The sequence below is a fragment of the Myotis yumanensis genome, unplaced genomic scaffold (genome assembly GCF_028538775.1).
Source record: "Myotis yumanensis isolate MYYU_CA2020_CCGP unplaced genomic scaffold, mMyoYum1.0.hap1 SCAF_9, whole genome shotgun sequence".
NCBI classification, from domain to species: Eukaryota; Metazoa; Chordata; class Mammalia; order Chiroptera; family Vespertilionidae; genus Myotis; species Myotis yumanensis.
The window spans coordinates 40791600-40813033 of NW_027223760.1; the positions used below are offsets into that span (position 1 = coordinate 40791600).

The 21434-nt window shown below is 39.5% G+C and overlaps 1 protein-coding gene across 1 annotated transcript in view; it reads right to left on the reverse strand.

The window, feature by feature from the left end:
- SEMA3E (semaphorin 3E) overlaps positions 1–20057 on the reverse strand; it is a 233406-nt gene extending 213349 nt beyond the window's left edge. Inside the window, exon 1 of the mRNA XM_070424157.1 lies at positions 19398–20057. Coding sequence (XP_070280258.1) covers positions 19398–19512 — 115 coding nt within the window. The 5' untranslated portion in view covers positions 19513–20057. The remainder of the gene's footprint in view (positions 1–19397) is intronic.
- Positions 20058–21434: the final 1377 nt, after the last annotated feature.

Sequence of the window (21434 nt, forward strand, 5' to 3'; positions counted from 1 at the left end):
ATGTTTTACTATTATTAGTCATTCTTCTTACACTCAAAATCCCCCCCAAAAGTGTAAAAAGCTCATAAACTAGTAATATAGCAAGAGAGAGTGGATAAGTTTAATCCTATGACAAAAACAAAATAAAAACTGTAAATAAGTTTGGTAAAAATACAGATTTTTAAAATTGAATTTTAATGATGCACATTTTTTAATATAAAGTTTTCTGCAGAATTATTTTTCTAGAGCTTACCATGTGACTTACAAGGAGTTAATGAAAAATATTATTCTAAAAAATCATATGATTATTTTTAAAGCACAGGATTTTCTACAAATACTCAGAGAGACTGGCAAATCTACAAAATGAGAGCCAATTAAAGTTACAAAATTAAGCAATCACAGCTTTGATGGTATTTTAATTCTGCCATTCTGTTGTGGTGACCATTCCAGATTCTTTAAAAAAAATTGTTAAGACATTTAAAACATCTCCTGTTTAATTTAGTTGTGAAGGAAAATTGTATTTTATTTCTTCATATTAAAGAATTTCAAATTATTTTCCCATTTGCTATAATTATATAAATTATTTTATAATACTTAGGAAAAAATCAGCAATGCTATTTTATTGACCTGTACCTTTCCTGAGTACCAAAAGCATTTATTTTATGTATTCTAATTTAAAACTTGTTTTAAATGTGTGTTTAACTTCTAAATACTGACAGTTTAGGAAGAGCCTCCCAAATCCTATATAATAAAAGGCTAATATGCAAATTGACCAAACGGCAGAATTACCGGTCACTATGATGCACACTGACCACCAGGGGGCAGACACTCAATGCAGGAGCTTCCCCCTGGTGGTGAGTGTGCTCCCACAGGGGGAGCACCACTCATCCAGAAGCTGGGCTCATGGCTGGCGAGTGCAGCAGTGGTGGCGGGAGCCTCTCCCACCTTGGAGGCAGTGCTAAGGACCCCTCGGGGGATGTCTGCCTAAGCTGACAGACATCCTCTGATGGGTTCCAGACTGCGAGAGAACACAGGCTGGGCTGAGGAACCCACTCCCCCCCCCCCACCCCCGTGCACAAATGTCATGCACCGGGCCTCTAGTGTATATTATAAATTTTAAAATACTTTAAAAGGATTTCTACAATGAATGCAAGTTTTATCATTTCTAATTACCTAATTTCCTAAAAACCATAAATATGGACATTGATGTCAAGAAAATTAAGCAAGAACACACAGTGGCAGAAATTGTCTGTGCAAATAGGAATTCTCACTCCGGAGCTCCTTCTTATCCAGTGCACCACATGCTCTTACTATGCTTATGACCCACATTCTAGACTGAAGGGAGTAGGAGAGGGTTATCCTTAACTTCAAGAAATAAACCACATATGTGAAAAAAAGGAAAGAGCTGGCTTAGAGTCCATCTGAAAAACCCTTGACAGCAATCTCAGCATAAACCAATAGTGGCATATTTGCCTAATAAGCTGGTGTCAACTCAGGTGGCTTTAATAAATAAAAGTCACCGGTTAACAGTAGCACCACGCTGTGAAACAGGCAGACATCACTTCAATATTGACTGGGGAGCTGCATTTTACAGGGGATATTGTCAAAGACAAGGATGGTCAGAACACTGCCAGCACAGTCGGCACAGCCATGGCATAAGGAATATGCACCCTCCACAAAGGGGCATGATAACTATCTTTAACCCTTGGGAGGGCTGTCCAGACTTATGCCCTGCTGGCATCAGAGCAAAGAACGAAGACTAGAAAGTGTAAGATACAAAGTTAAGTCCTATTTGGGATTAGGTGGGTAAATACTTCCTTTCCTCCTCATTAGAACATCCAAAATGGAATGCACTTCCTTGTTGAGTAGTGATTTCCCTTTCCAGGAGAATGTGCAGGTTAAAAATGGTAAACGTGTCTGGCCACCGGCCTAGATGCCATGGACTTGATTTCAATCACTCAAATTCTTACTTCAAAAAAAATTCTGTGATCTGTGTAAAATTCCACAAATTTTCCTAAACTCTGACTTTTTTTTCTATTTAGTGATTTTGGTCGATGATTTGGTTGGATTAAGACGTATAACATGCTAAGTGCGTAACATCAATTATTGCATAAGTGCAATCCATGCTTTTTCCACACCCCAGCAGCTATTCCTCCTCCCCTCCTCCCCTCCTCCCTCTCGCTCCACCCTCGCTCCGGTGTGCTCTTTCCTGCTCTCTTTCCGTCCCTCTCTCTCTCTCTTTGACTTTCCTTCTATCAAACAATCAACATTGACTAGGTGCCAGGCACTATTCCAAATGCATTCAAATGTTCTTTCTTTGAACCCTTATCACAATCAGTGGCATAGGTGCCATTATTATTCACATCTTTGAGCCAACAAAAGGTTTAGTAAGTGTCCACGATCACAAATGTGTTTCTGCTACGTTCGTTTTCCGAAGGGTGCTTAAGAGTGGAAAAAATAACAGCGTGGGAAATGAACCGGTCTGTTTGCCATGAGCAGCCAGGTACAGGCGAGTTGCAGCCAGAGCAGGAAAACATTTTGGAAAACAGAATTCATCTATTTTTTTTTTTTTAGGTTCAGCAGAAGGAAAGATTATAAAATTAATTGAAATAATACAGTTAGGAATGGACCCACCCCAAATGATTTAGATGCCAGAGTAAGCCAATCCCAGCTGTTATTCTGTGCTCTGACTGCCATCCTCAGCCAGAGCAGCATGGGGGAGTGTGGGCAACCGGCTGCAGTAGCAGCTGGGACTATTTGTTAAGGGGAAAAAAATAGTCAGTGAAGACAAAGGGAAATTTCAGTGGCTACCAGTGTGAATGGCAACTGGGAGCCTGGCTGGAGGAGCCTCGGGAGCGAAGTGCAGCGGAGCTGTCAGCAATGAATTCCGGGTTCCGGACAGCCCTCGCAGGCAGAGTGCGCCCTGTAGCAATGCCTTTGCTGGCAAGTTTCATTCTCACCAATGGCAAATTTTGTATACATTTTCTCATGTGCCAGTACTCTGGGCGTTTAAAAGTAAAGTAATATTTAGGACTCTTCTAGCTATGGAGTCGGTGTAAATTAGCAGACTGAAAGGACAAATGGCATTTCTAGTCTAAAAATATGTATATTTCTGTTATAAGATGTTCACTGAGATAGAAATGTAAATGCCTAGTAAACGTAATTATATATTCTAAAACGTAACTGTATATAGTAAAATCCTAGTATTCTATTTTTACATCCCCTGAGACCAACGTTACAGAAGGCATCTCATGTGTTTCTGAGCGGCTGCTGCTTTATTTGCATGTAGACTCTCTCATTGGTATCACTTCCTTAATTGTATTGTTCATTTTTATTCTTGTCCAATTTCACTGATTTTTAAGTCTTAGGGACTTCTCTTTATATACTCCCGATAGGGAAAATTCTACTATTCTAAAATAAATTGGATTTCAGTTTGGGGCATACACATTTGGGAGCAAGTAAAAAACATTTGGCAAAAAATCTGTCAAAAGCAGTGCCCAGTACATAACTTTTGTCTTAGTTCTGAGAAACATAATGACAAAGATATAATTACATTCTTTTAATTATAAGCATAATTGACTTAATGGTAATATTTTTCTTCTGTGGTTATCTATAAATTATTACAAGGGAATTTTACTTTGGGAAATTACTAGGAAACCAAAGCATATTAATGTGTTGAAGTTTAAACATTAACTTCTCATAACTGTAATAACATAGTAAAAAATGGATATTTTTGCCCTGGCTGGGTTGCTCAGTTTGTTGGAACATTGTCCTGAACATCAAAAAGTTGCAGGTTCAATTCCTGGTCAGGGCACATATCTAGGTTGTGGGCTGAGCACTGCTATTGAGGCAACCCATTGATGTTTCTCTTTCACACTGATGTTTCTCTCTCCCTGAAAAATAATAAAATAAAATAAAATAAGAACAAATCCTCAGGTGGTGAAGATTTTTTAAAAAACTGATATTTTGCCCTAGCCGGTTTGGCACGGTGGATAGAGCATCAGCCTGCAGACTGAAAGGTCCCAGGTTCGATCCGGTCAAGGGCATGTACCTTGGTTGCGGGCACATCCCCAGTGGGGGGTGTGCAGGAGGCAGCTGATCGATGTTTCTCTCTCATCGATGTTTCTATCTCTCTCCCTTCCTCTCTGTAAAAAAATCAATAAAATATATTTTTTTAAAAACTGATATTTTTTGGTGGCTTGTAAAATCCATTGCAGTATTTAATAATCCTGTCTTCTCTTTTCTCTTTCTTCGTTCTGGACAAATGAAAAGGCAATATTTTCCAATCCCTTATTAATGGGAAAATGCAATTTTCTGGATAACTGAGTACATCAAAAATGAAAATTATTTAACTTTGAAAATATATTTTTTTCTTTTCGTTTAAATTTTAAACATGGGTGGTATGGCTATTCTAAGAACACAACATATGGTTAACTCAAGTTTATGCAGACCCTAAAACTGCCAGCAAGCTCAGGATTCTAGTACTCATTCTAAGCAATTATAAAGTATCCTTCATGTACCATTCCTCTGACCAGAAATGTGTGTAATATTTATGATTCTAAACTTGAAATTTACTTTTTCCTTTCTTTTTTCATTTTTTGCTTTTGATAAGGAAATATAAGATATATAAGTTTCATCATTAATGATACAGCTATTTCCAAAGAAATCATTTTTATTTTCCATTAGTTTTCCCATTTTTTTGAAAATAAATGGTCTTTGTATTGTTCAGAATTATCAAATTGATCATAATTTTACATATTTATGTAGACTTCCTGACTTTAGTTTCTAAAAATAAAATAATCAAATGTTTCCCATCTCCATGTTTATTTACTCCTTATAATAGTAAGGGACAGTGACAAATGTGTGCATTCTCCTGAATTAACTTTACTTTTGACATTTCTGTTTATGACCATTAATTTCCTCTTTCATGTTAAGTGTTTTATAAATATATATAGTTCATCTTCACCTGTGGATATTTTGCCCATTGATTTTGTTTTACAGAGAGTTGAAGGGAGGGTGGAAAGCGGGGGTGGCTGGGGGAGTGAGGGAGGGAGAGGGAGAGAGAGAGAGAGAGAGAAACATTAATGTGAGAAAGACATATCAATTGGTTGCCTCCTGCATGCACCCTGATCAGGGCTGGGGATTGAACCTGCAACCCAGGTATGTGCCCTTGCCTAGTAATCAAACCAGAGACCCTTGGTGTACAGGCTGACACTCTCACCACTGAGCGAGCAACACTGGTCAAGGATATTTGATTAATCCTTATGGTGCTAAAAAAAAATTCAAGGATACAACATTTCAAAATATAGTGTCAATTTTATTAGGCTTATAGATAAAAATAATCTTATTAAGATAAAATGTTCATTGGGTCTTTCTCAATTAACTTACGTTAGAAAATAAATTAAAAATACCTTTCATAAACTATTATTCATAAATTATTCATAAAACAACCTTCGCACAGAGACAAACTGATAAAAGCAAAAAACAGTCTTGTTTTGGCCATTGAAAGCATTCCTCTAAAACAAAGGTTTTGGGTAAGTCATTACGCTTTCATAGTCCTGCCTTTGCTTTCTGCTTTGCCGCCAATTACATGCATCGGTTGTTTGTCTTTCTTCAGTTCATCATTCTAGAAATGAATGAGATGCTATGTTGGACACTAGGAGATCACGACTGGAGCAAATGGGAAGAAAGGTGATTGAAATGTGCATCGACTATGTAATGGCCCAGATAAACTCAAAGCACCCTTTGCCAAAAACTCAAACTATATCTTTCAATAAAATATGGATATTTTCTGAATAATTTTAAAGTAGTTCTGGACTTCTTTTCAGAGCTTTTGTAATAGAAGGCCTACAGCCAAACTAGGCCCTAACATTTTGGAGCAGGAGCAGAAGAAAAGTATTCTCATCCTTTTTCCTGACTTCTGCATGCTCCCTCAGCCCGTCATCTCATTTTCTGAGATCTTTATTCAGAATCTTTTACATGTAGCATTTGACAAAAGAATGAAGATTGGTAATACTAATGTGAATAGAGACAATAATTAAATTGTATACTTTAAATTCAACAGATAAAATAAATTTATTAGATTCTAAGGGTTTAACAATAAAATACAAATTACTTGCCTTCAAAAATTTCCAAATTTACTTGTGGATTTGCATTAATGATATATTACTTATACAAAGTGAGAATTCCTTAAAGACATGTATAAATGGAGATAATTTAATGTAGCATAAACAAAGAGCATTTGTGATACTATTGTGTGTAGTAGAGCTATGAACATGGGTATCCAGTTAATTAAATATGCAAGGGTGAGTGTATTTCAAGGAGGACACAGTGCATTCCATCATTATATACAGTAGAATGGCGGAGGGAGGATGGCAGGAATGGTAGCAAGACAGGATAAGACACACAGACAATTTGCTCATTGCTTCTTGCCCAGGCTCCTCCTACTCGTCTCCAAGACTGAGCTCTGGTTTTCCTTCAATTCCCAACTCCATGCTTCCATAGCACTTTGTGTTAACTTTTACTATAAAAAAGTCCTGCTTTATCTGAATTGTCTCTTTTTACAACTAGACCTTAAGCTTCTTAGGAAAAAGGTTTGGGCAGAGATGGTGTGTGTGTGTGTGTGGTGTATATCCTATATAATAAAAGGTTAATATGCAAATTGTTCCCGTGACCGGGAGTTCAACCAGGGGCAGGGCTGGCTGGCCAACTGCCCATAGCCCCTTGCCCTGGCTGGCCCTACCCCCAATCAGCCCCCCCACCCCAATTGGGGGTGGGGCCGGCCATCCAACTGCCCACGATCCCTCCCCCTGGCCAGCCTGGCCCCATAGGGCCAATCGGGGCGGGCCAGCTGGACCCCACCCATGCATGAATTCATGCATCAGGCCTCTAGTGTTTTAATAAACTTCTTAATTTGAATAGTTTAAGATATACAGAAAGGTTGTAAAGATATTACAAAGAGTTCCCATACACCCACACTCAGTTTCCTTTATATTAATAGCTTACATTAATATAGTATATTTGTCACAGTTACTAAGCCAATATTAATACAATATTATTCATGTATTAAAACACATATTTTACTCAGAGTTCCTTAGTTTTTACTCTAACATCCTTTTACTGCTCCAGGATTCTACCCAGTATACACATTACATTTAGGAAACTTTGAAGAAGCACAACTAATAATCACATTATAGGTGAATGACTGAATGAATAAATATGTCTCAAAAGCCAAAACCGGTTTGGCTCAGTGGATAGAGCGTCAGCCTGCGGACTGAAAGGTCCCAGGTTCGATTCTGATCAAGAGCATGTACCTGGGTTGCGGGCACATCCCCAGTAGGAGATGTGCAGGAGGCAGCTGATCAATGTTTCTAACTCTCTCTCTCCCTTCCTCTCTGTAAAAAATCAATAAAATATATTTAAAAAAATATATATGTCTCAAAAAAGACACAGATGCTTCCAAATCCCTGAGGAAAAAGATCAGGATGTATAGCAAAGAAATGAAGTGGACCTACATTCACTCCTAGTCCAAGAAAACTTCTCAGGGCTGAGAGATGAAGGCATTCTGAAATGTTACAAAATGCTTTTTCACAGTCAACCAGTATTAGATGTTTTCTCATCTGAACCCAATGATAGTACAATGTGTGACACCCTATATCATCAATAATAATTAAAAACAGATTAAACTTGTATGTTAAAAGATCAATAATTATATATAAATATCTAATCTATATATATAAAAGCCCAGCGACCAGAACAGAGGAGTGACCAGAACGACCGGTGGCTATGACGACACTGCGGCAGCCAACCAGCCTGATACGGGCCCCAATTGGCCCCCAGAACCCCAATTGGGGGCAGGACTGGCCGGACCCACCTGTGCACGAATTCATGCACCAGGCCTCTAGCATAAAAATAATAGGTATAGAATGATATAATAGCTAGATATTTATGAATTTAAGTATACTTATCAAGACCAAGGCTGTCATTTGGAAACTTGAATAAATCACACCCTTCACCTGGGTGATGGAACTGAAAGGGAAAAAAATGAAAAAAGTAACATGAAAGTGAGGCTTCCTTTGTAGCATCATCCCAAACACTTAGCCCAGTGTTTCTCATGCTGAGGTGCATTAGGAGGCACCTGCAGGGCCTGTGAAAAGCAGCCCCAGGATCACTGATTCAATAGGCCTGATCCAGCAGCTCCCAGGGGAAGCTGATGCAGCCGGTCTGGCCACTTTGTAGGGCACTGGTTTAACCCCAGCTTCTATCTCCTCTCTGCTCCTAGTTTGAAGAGGACCAGAGAAAATCATCAACAACATCATCTCCTCTGCAATGGAATTCTACTCAGCCTTTCCTCAGGTGGCTTATGTAGCAGTGGCTCTGCCTATTAAAAAGTAAAATAAGCCTTTATAATTTTGTCATTTGGACCATAACGTGGAAGCCAACGACAATAAGTTTTGTTTGGCTTTTATTTAGAAGATATTAAACACCCAGCCTTTAATTATAGGCTTTAAAAATGGTCTGAATAAGTCATTTTATTCTGTCCACAGGATCTTGCCAAAAATATAATCCTTGCCCTCAAGGATCTTAAAATATATTTAAAGACAATCACATAAATTAGAGGATATTATAAGCCAACACAATATCATACATCTCCGTGATACAGCTACATTTTCTACAACAATCACATGAGGTAGAAAGCCAGTATTCATTAGCCTCAAAAGTTCAATGATTTAGCAAGAAAAATACAGCATAAAATAGGAGACGCTGTGGATTCAAACCAGGATTTTAAAATTGTGTGCCCACACTCTTTCCACTAGAACATGCTAATAAAATTTCCAGAAGTGTTTTGGACAAATTAGTCACACTGGGAGGTCTGGTAAGGAGAGGAAAAGAGCCCCACTTTTCTAGAATTGAAAGGATCTCAGAAATCACATAGTCCATAATAAACTTTTGACTCAGAGTTAGGAAAAAAGCAATCAGGAGGCATAAATAGCTACACTGCAATGCTGTCAGCCTCTTTGACTGCAGTTCCACAGTGTATCTTGGGCTTTGAATTTAAAGCCCTCCTCAGTTCCCATTATTTCCTGGGAGGGAATTGGTCAGGAAGGGAAGAGACAGTATCCCCAGCTGACCTCTATTTTCTCCCTCTTTTATTCCCATTTCCTTTGCTGCTGTTCTTTTCTGGTTCTGAAATTGGTCCAAACACCTAAAATCGCCACTGTGACTTAGCCTGAAGGATACTATTCCTCTACTCCATCCTCTGAATAAAAACCCGTTTCATTTTGGTTCCAATGAATTAAAACTCAAAACTCAGGAAAAACAAACCAAAACTGCATAGAAGTAGACAGGTTTACGTAAATAATATTCCAGCTTAACTCAAGTATAGCCACAGAGTGGATGGCAGACACCGTTCCCTCCAGTTCCGTACCCCAATTCCTTCCCTCTCCCATTCCCTACAGGCCCATGGTACCCGGGAGCACCAGCTTCGCGCTAGAGACCTAGGCCAGACAGAGGACAAGTGCCAGGTAGCTCGTCAGCTATTCTTTCAGCGTTTCATTTCCGAAGTCATGAACTTCAACAAATTTTGAATGACTAATGAGTGCAATTAAATTTTAAACATCACATGTTCTATTCATTGAGTTAGACAACAAAAATAAAACATTGAAGGTAAACTGAGGACCAATAAATACATATCATTCACTGACAATATGTTTTCTTTCCACTGCTGGTTTAAGATGAGGTAGGAAAAAAAAAATATCTATCTGGAAAAGAAAGTCGGGGAGTAGAAAAAGAGGGGAAGGGGGGTGGTGACAACACAGGTGGGTAATCAAAGAATGAGGCAATAAAAAAAAAAAAGGAAGGGGGACTGGTCATCACCCAGGAACAACAAGTGCATCAACAAGTAGATTTAGATCAGTCATTGTCAGGGTTGGTGGTAGGTGCTAAATGGATGGAGCCTAGAGGCTTTTTAAAAGGGCAGTGAAAATGCTCTGTATGATACCATCAAGATGGGTACATGTCATTACATATTTGTCCGAATCTATGGAATGTACAACACCAAGACTAAACCCTGAGATAAACTAGGGACTGTGGGTGATTAAGATGTGTCAATGTAGGTTCCTCCATTGTAATAAATGTGTCACACTGGTGGGGGCTGTTGATAATGGGGAGGCTATGCATGTGTGAGGGCAGGGGGATTTGGGAAATCTTTGTTTCTTCCTCTTAATTTTGCTGTGAACCTAAAACTTCTAAAAAAAGTCTTGAAAAATTGGGGGGCATGAGGGGAGATTTAAAAGCAGCCACAACAAAAGAACACTGATTACAGATGAGAGAATATGGCTGGTGTGTCGGGAGGATGTCTGGAGGCCCCCGCTGTTTCACTACAATGGAACACTGAGGGGCATGATGGTGAATAGGCGGAGAAAGCCCTATCCTTTCTCCAAATGTATGTTCTACCAAAGGAGCCATAAATAGTTGTTTGGGATTCCTTAGTTTCCTTGGTACTCCTCACCCCACCCCCATCAGATTTCCCTGTAAAGACACTGCTTGAAATCATTTGTTTTAGTCATATACCCACTTAATAGCATTGACTGAACACCTACTAAGTGCACCAGGCATCTTACCTGTCAAGGGGAAGGTAGAGCAGAAAGCCTTCTTTCACTTTCAAAGCAAACACCACATGCTGGGCCAGTAGCTGTAGGCCACTGTTTAGTTTAACTTTTTACAGGGTGGTCTGGCTTTAGTAATATTACTTCTTTTGTGCTTCACAAAGCAGGGTCTACAATTACCTTTGTTAGTTACTTGTTTACTTTGCGATTTTGGTCTGCTGTCTCCAAGGTTCCATCCAAGTTCTACCTCTCCTTAAATTATCAACAAAATTCTACAGTAACTTACAGCCATGAGAGATGCCAATATCCCTTGTTCTTTCTAGTTAGCTATTCCAACAGGAGCTGGATTTCATAAAAGAAACAGCTTTGCTTTCAAGTAAAAAAAAAAAAAATCTGATGATGAAGGATCTTCCCTTGTTTTAAATTACAAATTAATAATTAACTCATGATTGCTTTCTAACTAAAGAAGGAGAGCAGAGTAGGGCAGTTCTCTCTGAACCTCTTCTGATTCATTGAGTATCTTAAGAAAAGCTTCCGAAGGGTTAAGTTTTTGCCACAGTAATTTGCATTATCTCATGTAATCCTTTCAGGGTGCTGCAAGTGATATATTTCCCCCATTTTCAAGATGAGAAAATTATACTCAGGAAAGAGAAGTAACTTGCTCAGGCCATACAGCCAGAAGCAAGATTCACATTAGGTTATGCCTCATCCAAAGTCTAGAGTTTTTAGGCATTGAAATTAGAATGTGAGTGTTTTGTCCAAAATACCTCGACCTAAACTAGTTTTCTACATGCACTTTGCCAAGGCTGTGAGCTAAATCTTTGAGCAGAGAGCAGTGATATCTGAGAGTTTAGTTACCAGGGAAAGAAGTGGAAATACATTTCCAAACCTCAGAAATCAGGCAAATCATGGATTTCTCTCTCTCCTTTATTTTCCCTTTACTAATAGTGGAGACAAGATTACCAGGAAATGGGGCCACTTAGTGGGAGGATTCTATACCAGCCATTAGAACGAAGGCAGCTGAAAACTTGAGTCATAAATTGCCTTAGCCACCACCATGATCCTATGAAATCAAGTTATGAATTCCACGGACATTTTGGTTCTTGAAATCACCACGTTCTTTGACAGAAAATGTTCTCTCAATATCAGAGACTGTCACACTTGGCTCAAATGTGGTATTAACATATCCTTTTCATTCCTAGTCCAGAAAAGCCAGCCTATAAAATATCCAGTCTTATCGTTATCAACCTAATCCCGAGTATAAAAAATACTGATATTTATAGTTTATTTATTTATTTTTTTAAATATATTCCATTGATTTTTCACAGAGAGGAAGGGAGAAGGACAGAGAGTCAGAAACATCGATGAGAGAGCAACATCGATCAGCTGCCTCCTGCACACCCCTCACCAGGGATGTGCCTGCAACCAAGGCACATGCCCTTGACCAGAATCGAACCCAGGACCCCTCAGTCCGCAGGCCGACACTCCATCCACTGAGCCAAACCGGTCAGGGCTGATATTTATAGTTTATCTTATACTTCAAATGTTATTTAAAACCCCACTGTGAAAAAAAATCATTAAAATAATCATCACCCTTTGTATAATTTATATAATATTCTAAAGTGTCAGGTGTTGTACTAAAGACTACTAGCAACTGTTGGCCCTGTCTATCAAAGCCAAGAAGACAATCTTAATCTTCACTATGCACCTTTTGGGAAATGTTGAAGTGGTATAATTTCCGTTATGTTTTATTTTATGTCTTTGAGAATGAACTCACAAGAGTGCTTTAACACTGCAGTGGCTATGTATGATGGGCATGCAGAGTGCCATTTCTGGATTCCTGCTGACTAATTCCTCTACTAAACCACTGTCTAGTTTTACACAAAAAGATGAAGGAGTCAGTGCCTGCATGCTCTCCCACTAAGAACCCCCAATGATGACTCCAGTAGATAGTTTTGATGAAATACAACTGGCTCAGCTGATGGTTAACAATCATTCTCACCAGCAATGAGCAATTTGATGTTTGGAGCCTTATTATGTTGTCATAGAACTGAGGCCACCGAGTGATCTCATCCCATACAGAAAGAGAGGCCCTCCCCATGAAGTGCTCTTAGGCTAAGTAACAAAGCCAACAAGGACAGCAAAATAATAATATGGCAGCACAAATTTTTGACAGAATATTTCATTGTAACAACATGATTGTTGCATATGTTGATTAGTCAAAGAAGTATTGGTTCTTTATTATATACTAGAGGCCTGATGCACGAAATTCATGTAAGGGCCTTGGCCCTGACCCCTGCCTGCCGCCACCACGGCCGGGGGCCTCTGCCACCTCTGCCGTGACCCCTGCCTGCTGTGGCTTTGTCTGGAAGGAAGGACGTCTGGAAGGATGGATGTCTGGAAGGATGTACAGTCTAGTTAGTATATTATGCTTTTATTATTATAGATGGGACACTGTCCTCAAAACATTTTTAAGAAATGATCTTATACTAAACTAGAGGCCTGGTGCATGAAATTCATGCACAGGGAGGAGGGTCCCTCAGCCTGGCCTGCACCCTCTCACAATCCGGGACCCCTCAGGGGATGTCTGACTGATGGTTTAGGCCTGATCCCACAGGGATCCCGGGACTGCTGGCTCCTAACCACTCTGCCTGCCTGCCTGATCACCCCTAACCACTCGCCTGTCTGCCTGATTGCCCCTAACCCCTCTGCGTGCCTGCCTGAGCACCTCTAACTGCTTGCCTGCCTGCCTGATCGCCCCTAACCACTTGCCTGCCTGCCTGAGTGTGCCTAACCACTTGCCTACCAGCCTGATCACCCCTAACTGCTCACCTGCCTGCCTGATCACCCCTAACCACCTCTGCCTCGCCCCCGCCACTGCAGCTTTGTCTGGAAGGATGTCTGGAATGACATCCAGAAGGTCGTTTGGCTATCCAGTCTAATTAGCATATTATGCTTTTATTATTATAGATTATTGTTAGTCCAGAATTGGCCCAGTTCATTTATAAATTCCACTTACTGCTTTTCTTAACTCTGACCTCCCCTCACCCTGTTTCTATGCTAAAGGATAATTGTTTTCCCAATGTAATACCCAACATCCAAATAAGAACTAAATATATATTGCCAAAACTGGTTTGGCTCAGTGGATAGAGCATCGGCATGCGGACTGAAAGGTCCCAGGTTCGATTCCAGTCAAGGGCATGTACCTGGGTTGCGGGCACATCCCCAGTGGGAAATGTGCAGGAGGCAGCTGATCGATGTTTCTCTCTCATCGATGTTTCTGGCTCTCTATCTCTCTCCCTTCCTCTCTGTAAAAAATCAATAAAATATATTTTAAAAAAAAAAGAACTAAATATATCATAAAGCCATTCAGAGGCTTTTGTATATCCAGAAACACTTCTGTGATGTACAGGCAATATTTTTCTGTAACAAATATAAAAATACAAAGAACAGCACTATCTAAATTCTTACATAGATTTCTTCTACAGAATGTATATTCTGTGTAAACCAAACTCAACAAAACATATTGTAATTTCTTTCATCTTACCCAGTGGCTTAAGAAACAAAACAAAACACCAAAAAGCTGTTTTCTAATAAATACACTGCTTAATTCTCACTGATTCTCCCTAATGGAGATCTGGGCGTGAAAGTTTATATTTACTCCTGGGTCCTATTTTAACTACTTTCTTTATGAATCATGCCTTATGACCAGTTTTTATTTATTAACCACATGGAGATGTGTGACTAATGTCACTATTGACACTACCTCCTTACTGGCTGAAGAAACAAAGCTATGAGCTGGGTCAGGAAAAACTGGCTCAGTCACTGCCTTCTTTTTATTTGCCCTAGATATACAATGCCACAGCCTCCAGTGTGATTGTTCAAAACATACACACACACACACACACACACACACACAACTGTCCTCTTCTAAAATTATCTTAATTTTTTCCATATAAATAAAAAATTCTAAAACATATCATATAAAGTGAATGTGTATAATAAATGAATATATGCACACTTTTAAATATATATATATATATATATATATATATATATATATATATATATTGTTGATTTCAGAGACGAAGGGAGAGGGAGAGATAGAAACATCAATGATGAGAAAGAATCATTGATCAGCTGCCTCCTGCACACCCCCCACTGGGGATCAAGCCCTAAACCCGCGCATATACCCTAGCCAGAAATCAAACCATCATCTCCTGATTCATAGGTTGATGATTAACCACTGTGCCACACCGGCCAGGCTATGCACACTTTTATAGTAAAAAAATAGTGGCTGTGAATCTTGCAAAAATGCACAGGTGATATAATCATCTTCTAAATTATAACTAGAGGTCAAAGGGATGGAAAATGGAATTTGGAATGAATGCAATCTATCAAGAGAAACCATACATTTTATGCTCATTAAGACCAAGTTCTGTCTTCTATATTAGCATTATCTTTGCACTTATTTTTATTGATTTTTTAAGAGCGAGAGGAAAGGAGAGGGAGAGAGACAGACATCTTTGAGAAATATCAATCACCGTTAGGCTGTCTCCTGTATGCCTCCTACTGGGGATCAAGCCCACATACCAGGCATGTGCCCTGACTGAAAATCCAACCAGTGAGCTCTTGGTACATAGGATGATGCTGAACCAACTGAGCCACACGGGATATATTGATATCCAAACTCATGCCATTCCCAAAGGTTTTTCTCTGTCAGACACACTTCTTTTCAACCTTCTCAGTTTATAGCAGTCTTTAGGAAACATTAATAATGTAATTTTTAGGTTATAAATTGCTTTCACAGATATTGTTCTTCTACTTAATTCTCTCAGAAACCCAGTAAGATACACAGGGAAAGCATCATCACTATCCCTGTTCTCAAATTAAGGAAGCTGATGCACAATTACCATTAGTATAAGTGAAAGGACTTGAGCTAGAGTAGAGATCTCTGACTTCAAATTCTGAGCTCTCTGAGCCACGGGAAATCTGTACTAATTGCTTATAATATCCACATACACTAACACTCTCTATTGCACTTTCGATATGTATGGATATATATTCGATGCTCAAATCTACATTTATAATGGCTGCATATTTCAGGAATGATTTTCTGCCATATCCATGCCTTTATTTAGCTATCTTTTCATTGAACTTCCTGGGAGAACATCCTCTGCTTAAGCAGCCATTCTCCCTTGGCTTCTGGGATCTCGCCGTTCCTTACTGGGGCTTTGAACACCAACCCATGGGCCAACCTCCCTTAATTGAATTTCTGGGGCTTTCCGTGTGCATTGGGATTTCTTCTATGACATGCGGCTTTGCTCCTTTGTTGTTTTCTTGTTTGAGCTCCATTATCTGGAAGGTTATTTTTGTCTTCCCTGTAACCTCATTAATGCAGGATGGTGAAAGATAAGGAGAGAGCAGACATCAACAGAGGGAAGTGGCTGAATCCACCAGGACTCTTCTCTCTTTATTCCCCCTTTCCTTCATTTTTGTCATGGGGATCATAGCTATTTTTCAAGGAAATTCTTGGGGCAGAATAGTATAAATCTATATTAATTACATCAATATTAGCCTCTTTAGGGTATGTGCTATAAAGTTGGCTATAATGTTTAAATATTCATAAATTTTTAAATGTTTGCTGTTAATCTCGCTCACATCTTTACTACTGAAAATTCTTACAGAGCAGGACAAAAAATCCTGCCATTTTAATCCTTGCTATGTCTTTATTTGTTAACTCCATTTATCTTGTACCTATACAATACATTAAAAGATATATGGCCCTTGCCAGTTTGGCTCAGTGGATAGAGCATCGGCCTGCAGACTGAAGGGTCCCAGGTTCCATTCTGGTCAAGCGCACATGCCCAGGTTGTGGGCTGGATCCTCAGTGTGGGGCGTGCAGGAGGCAGCCAATCAATGATTCTCTCACATCATTGATGTTTCTATTTCTCTCTCTCCCTTCCTCTCTGAAATCAATAAAGAATATTTTTTAAAATAGATATATGCAATGCCCCAACAAGAGTAAATATCTCATCTTTTTATTTACTAGCCTTGCCCTATTTTAGCACATTTACTGAGAGTTGAGTAGAGGGTATATGCAGTAAGAAGAGGGAGGAATGTGGGCAGAGGGCAGTGGGAAGTAGATAGAAGATGCTTCATATCTGATACCAACTTTCTGGCCTGGCTCCCCCATTCTTTGCCTCCCCCCCTTTTAGTCCTAATGATCTCTTCTCAAGCTCTGTTTAAGAACATGCCACTTTCAAAGATAGAGATGGGTAGAGAAGAGAGAAAAAGAGAATTCTTGGGCTTTTTTTCTGAATATATTTTTATATTATATAAGCTTTGTATATGACTGTTCGGGAAGAGACACTAGGCTTGTGGTTTCAAAAATCACCTTGACAATGAAGGATACAAGAAAAATGCTTGTCCTTCTCACACATGGCCTAGACCACAGCTATGAAGTGAATCCTTAGATTAACCCCGTAGGCCACCCCCAGGCCGGTGGGGTCAGGCAGCAGAGCAGAGGTGCTACGTTCCTTGTATCTAGTGCCTCTTATGTTGAAGGATCATGCACCTGCTTATAATATTAAGCACCTAATTCATCAACTGCTGAAATGTTACCATTTTTATATCATTTAAGATAGCAAGAAATTATACTATGAAATATCATTCTCTTAATTTTCAGATACTTCTAAATGTCCATTGAATTCCAGAGTGTAGACAGGTAAATGTGCTCTTCATACTTCATTGATGGGACTGCACATTCCTGCTCTGATCGTTCATTGGCTTTCCCTCTCACAGAGGCACCTGTGGTGCAGCAGGCATTTGCTGCTGCATCCACAGTGTGATCTCGCAGCTGCCTTTGCTAACTAAACTGCACAGGTGAGAACAATTCTATTTTCAGGCAATCTTAACACTGTCTTTGTATAAAAGCACAATATTGCACATATTCAGCTAGTGTCAGTAAAGCCAAAGGGAAATCTTGTGGGAGTTTTCAGTCTAGTGTACACATAGATACTAGCAGTTCTACTCCCACACCATTTAAGACAACTCATACAATAAGTTTCAGTTATTCCTTTGATTAGGAGAGATTGAGTGAGGGTGAGCCCAATAACTATATTATCCATAGCATTTCATTGCATTAGAGAGTTTTGGTATTCTCTGACCAAATTAATATCCCTTTAATGAATTATTATAATGAGATTTCTTTGAAAACATATTGATATTGATCTATCAAAAAATAAGAACCCTAATAATGAAGTTAATTCCAGGCATAGCAGAAATGGTAGCTTGCCAAAACTGACAGCTTATCCACTTGTTTACATAAGAAAAATAATCCATTTATTATGCTTTTTTCTGACATCCTTACTTGTTCCTATTCCATCACATCAAATTTCTACATATGGATATATTTGAGCATTCCTTCCTAGAAATATGCATTTTGATACATACCATGATACATCTTCCCAAATCAAATGATGTATACTAATGCTAAACACTGTATTTTAAATAGTTTACAAATTTAGTGTCAATGTGTCTCTTAAACTCATATTACCTACTGGAGAGTGTTATAGGAAATCTATTTAAACTAAAAAAAAAATAATCCACAGATTTCAGCTATTCTAAAAATGAGAAATTTCTATAGTCAAAATTAAAAGACAAAAAAATCAGTCATGTCATTTAAAACTGAGACAGGCCTTCCTTTTTGTTTCTCCTACTGATGAACATTACACCTTTATTTTAAAAATATAGATTCCTGTTCTTCCTACAAGGAGTGGGGGAGGTGGAAGGGGGGAGGGGGACAGGCAATTTGAAAGCTTACACAATTGAAAAATGGTTCTTATGTAATTCTTGTTGTTGCATCTATTATCTGTCTCAATGGTTGGTAATAATAAATACTTATTTTCTGAAAATTTATTCCAAATTTCTTTTAAGTCAGCAAAGCCACTTTCTCGGAGTGTGGGTTTTGTTTGTTGCTTATTTGTTTCTTTACAGGAAGAATCACTAAACCTATTCATGACTGGCTTTTACTGACCCTGATGCAAAAGCTGTTGTTTGATCATTTATTTATGACTAAAAGCTGCTTTAAAAGACATAGTTGCACAATAAAATATTTAAGCACTCTGATAGATCAGCAGGTAAGCAATATGAACTTACATTAAAAAGAATAGATACTAATGAATAGTCTCTAATATTTTAACCAATAGGTATCAGTTTACAAGAATTGCAGAAAAACTCTGGATTTATTTTTATTTTTTTGCCACACAAAAAAATTTCTAATAATTAATTCAACAAGAAAGCTAATTTACTTCAGTTGTTAGTCATTTTCATTACAGCACTTTGTTATCCTGAGTAGGAAATCATTTTGCTTCTCAGGAATGTTCTCCTCCTCTCCCCATTATGGACAACACCAAACAACAAAACCAGTTGCACCTCTATTCCTAAAGCCCTTGTTTCCCCCAAATTGGTATTTAGATACCAGCTAATAACTTGGTGGATTCAGCCCCTGAAGGCTATTAACAACCTGATCCCTCCCCCCTTCTGTTGTGTCTGCTGGTGAGTGAAGTTCTCACTAACAAAACCTAATACTTACAAGAAAAAATAACAGCTGGAAGTTGGCACGTGATTTTGCACTACCTTCCCTTCAGCCCGGGCAAGCGTGACAGACTAATGATCAGTACCCAGAATCCGAAGTCGGCTTTGCAATCCTTGCTCAGGTGCATGTTAGGGTCTGTGAAACCAGAGATCTATGTGGAATGACTTTGATTTTATTTCTTTTGATCGAAAGGATCTGAAAAGGCGACCTACCTTTATGGGTCAGGCGTAACCGGGGCTGAGCGGTGTCAGCTGTGTGCCCTCCCGTCCAGAGCTCCAGCAAGTAAGCCCACAGGAGCCAGGTGAGAAGGGAGCCGGGCGATGCCATGCTGCCGCTCCCCCTGCCAGCCCTCCGATCCTCAGTGGCAGGCGGTCTGAGTTTCACTTAGGACTCCCCTCCGGGGGCAGCGTGGGAGAGGCTTTGTCAGAAATCGCACGCCTTGTCATCAGAAAGCACAGTCCCAAAGTGCCATTTGTCAGGCGGTATTCGGATATGCAAAACCTTTCTTTCGCCCCGGACAGTTGTTTATAAGCCCGGAGCAAGAGGACATTCCAAGGAGCGAGTCTTCAGAGCCATGCCCTGCGCTCTCTCCGGGAGCGACGCGGTCGATCCAGAGAGAAACTGGGTTTTGCAGTCACTTCTGCAAGCAGTTGGTTCAGCCAGGAGCCCCCGGCACACGCACTGCCGTCCTCCTCCGGGGAGCGCTCCTCTCCCGGCTCCCCGAAGCCTCGCACAGTCCGCCTCTTGCACCGACTTGCCAAACAGCTCGCTTTCATTCACCTTTCACCCTGCTAATTAAAAACAAGACGTGCCATTCCCACCAGGAGTTGCCGATCCACCCTGCAGGGATGGGGAGCTGTCAGCGAGCTGAGCCGTGTTTGCGGGGAAAGTTCAGGCAGGGTTGAGCGTGCTGGCTGTTTTCTAGGAAGTGTTTCTGCTGCACGTGCCCCGCTCCCACCCGCCCTCCCGGTGTCAGGCCCGCCACTCCCTCCGCCTGGAGGCAAGTCCGCCCAGAGATGGGGAAGGGGGTCGGGAGGGAGAATGGTATAGAACAGGCGGGTGGTTTCAGAATAGGTCACAGAAGAGGATGCTGTGTCAGGGAGGGCTTGTAAATGCCCAGTCACCAAGAGTAACCCTTGAATATACAAATTCACTCTAAGGCCTCCATTGGTCACCATCTAGTACCAAAATTGATGTGTGTTTTTTTAGTTTCCGCTGAATTTTATTTTTTTAATATTTATAGCTTTTTATATTGATGACATCTTACAAATGTTACTTTCAACTCTTATAAGGGGAGTGTGTTTCAAAAAAAAAATGTTCTTTCTCATAGATGTGTGGGAAATAATTATTTTGCTGAGGCAAATTCTTCAGACCAATTCAAAGCAAATCATACATTTTATCTCCAATTTAAGAATAATTCAATTTTCAAGTACTTTGCTCCTAGATAAGGTAACTATGGTAAAGTTGAGATTCTCTAACCAACAGACCCCCCAAAAAGCAGGTATCAGGAAACTCAGGATGTGACATACCATAGGGTTCAACTGCTATGCACTTTCAGAGTTTATTTTCCTAGACACTACTTTGTGTAAATAAGCTTAACACAATGGGTCAACTTTACAATCTACTTTCAATCAATCTCAAAAAACGAAACCAAACACTCTCTAGCTGTTGGCATGGAAATGAATAGGATTATTTTGAGATACCAATAAACTTAAATAGATATTTGATTTGAGAGTTGAGAGTTAAAGGGTAAACAACCTTCAACTATGATTACTTTTTTTCTTCTGTGTTTTAAATGATAATGATTAAGGAGACTTCTTTGAGAGGTATGTTGTTATTTTTTTTAATCATGTGTTACCCTGATATTTTGCATTCTATACAAGCAAATGTAGAGCCTGGTATGCTCTACCCATTTTCTTAAGCATGGTATAGTCTATTAAAAAGCAGAGTATATTTAGCAAAATGTAAATGTCACTGGGTATTATAAATAATTAGATTTCCCAGATCTACAAAAGATTACAAACTCTAAACATTATTTAACAGTAAAGAGACCATGAAGTAGTTAGGGACTTAACCTGGGGTGGTCTCTGTAGGCACTTGCATATTTTAAAAGCCAGTCAGATGAGCTACAGAGCGAAAGGCTGTCGTAAATGTGATATACCGCACCTTTGGAATCCTCTTTCATTTTCTTCCAGAATTGAAGTAACCAGAAAATAAATAGCAGTTTTACACATATTATCTAATGGTAG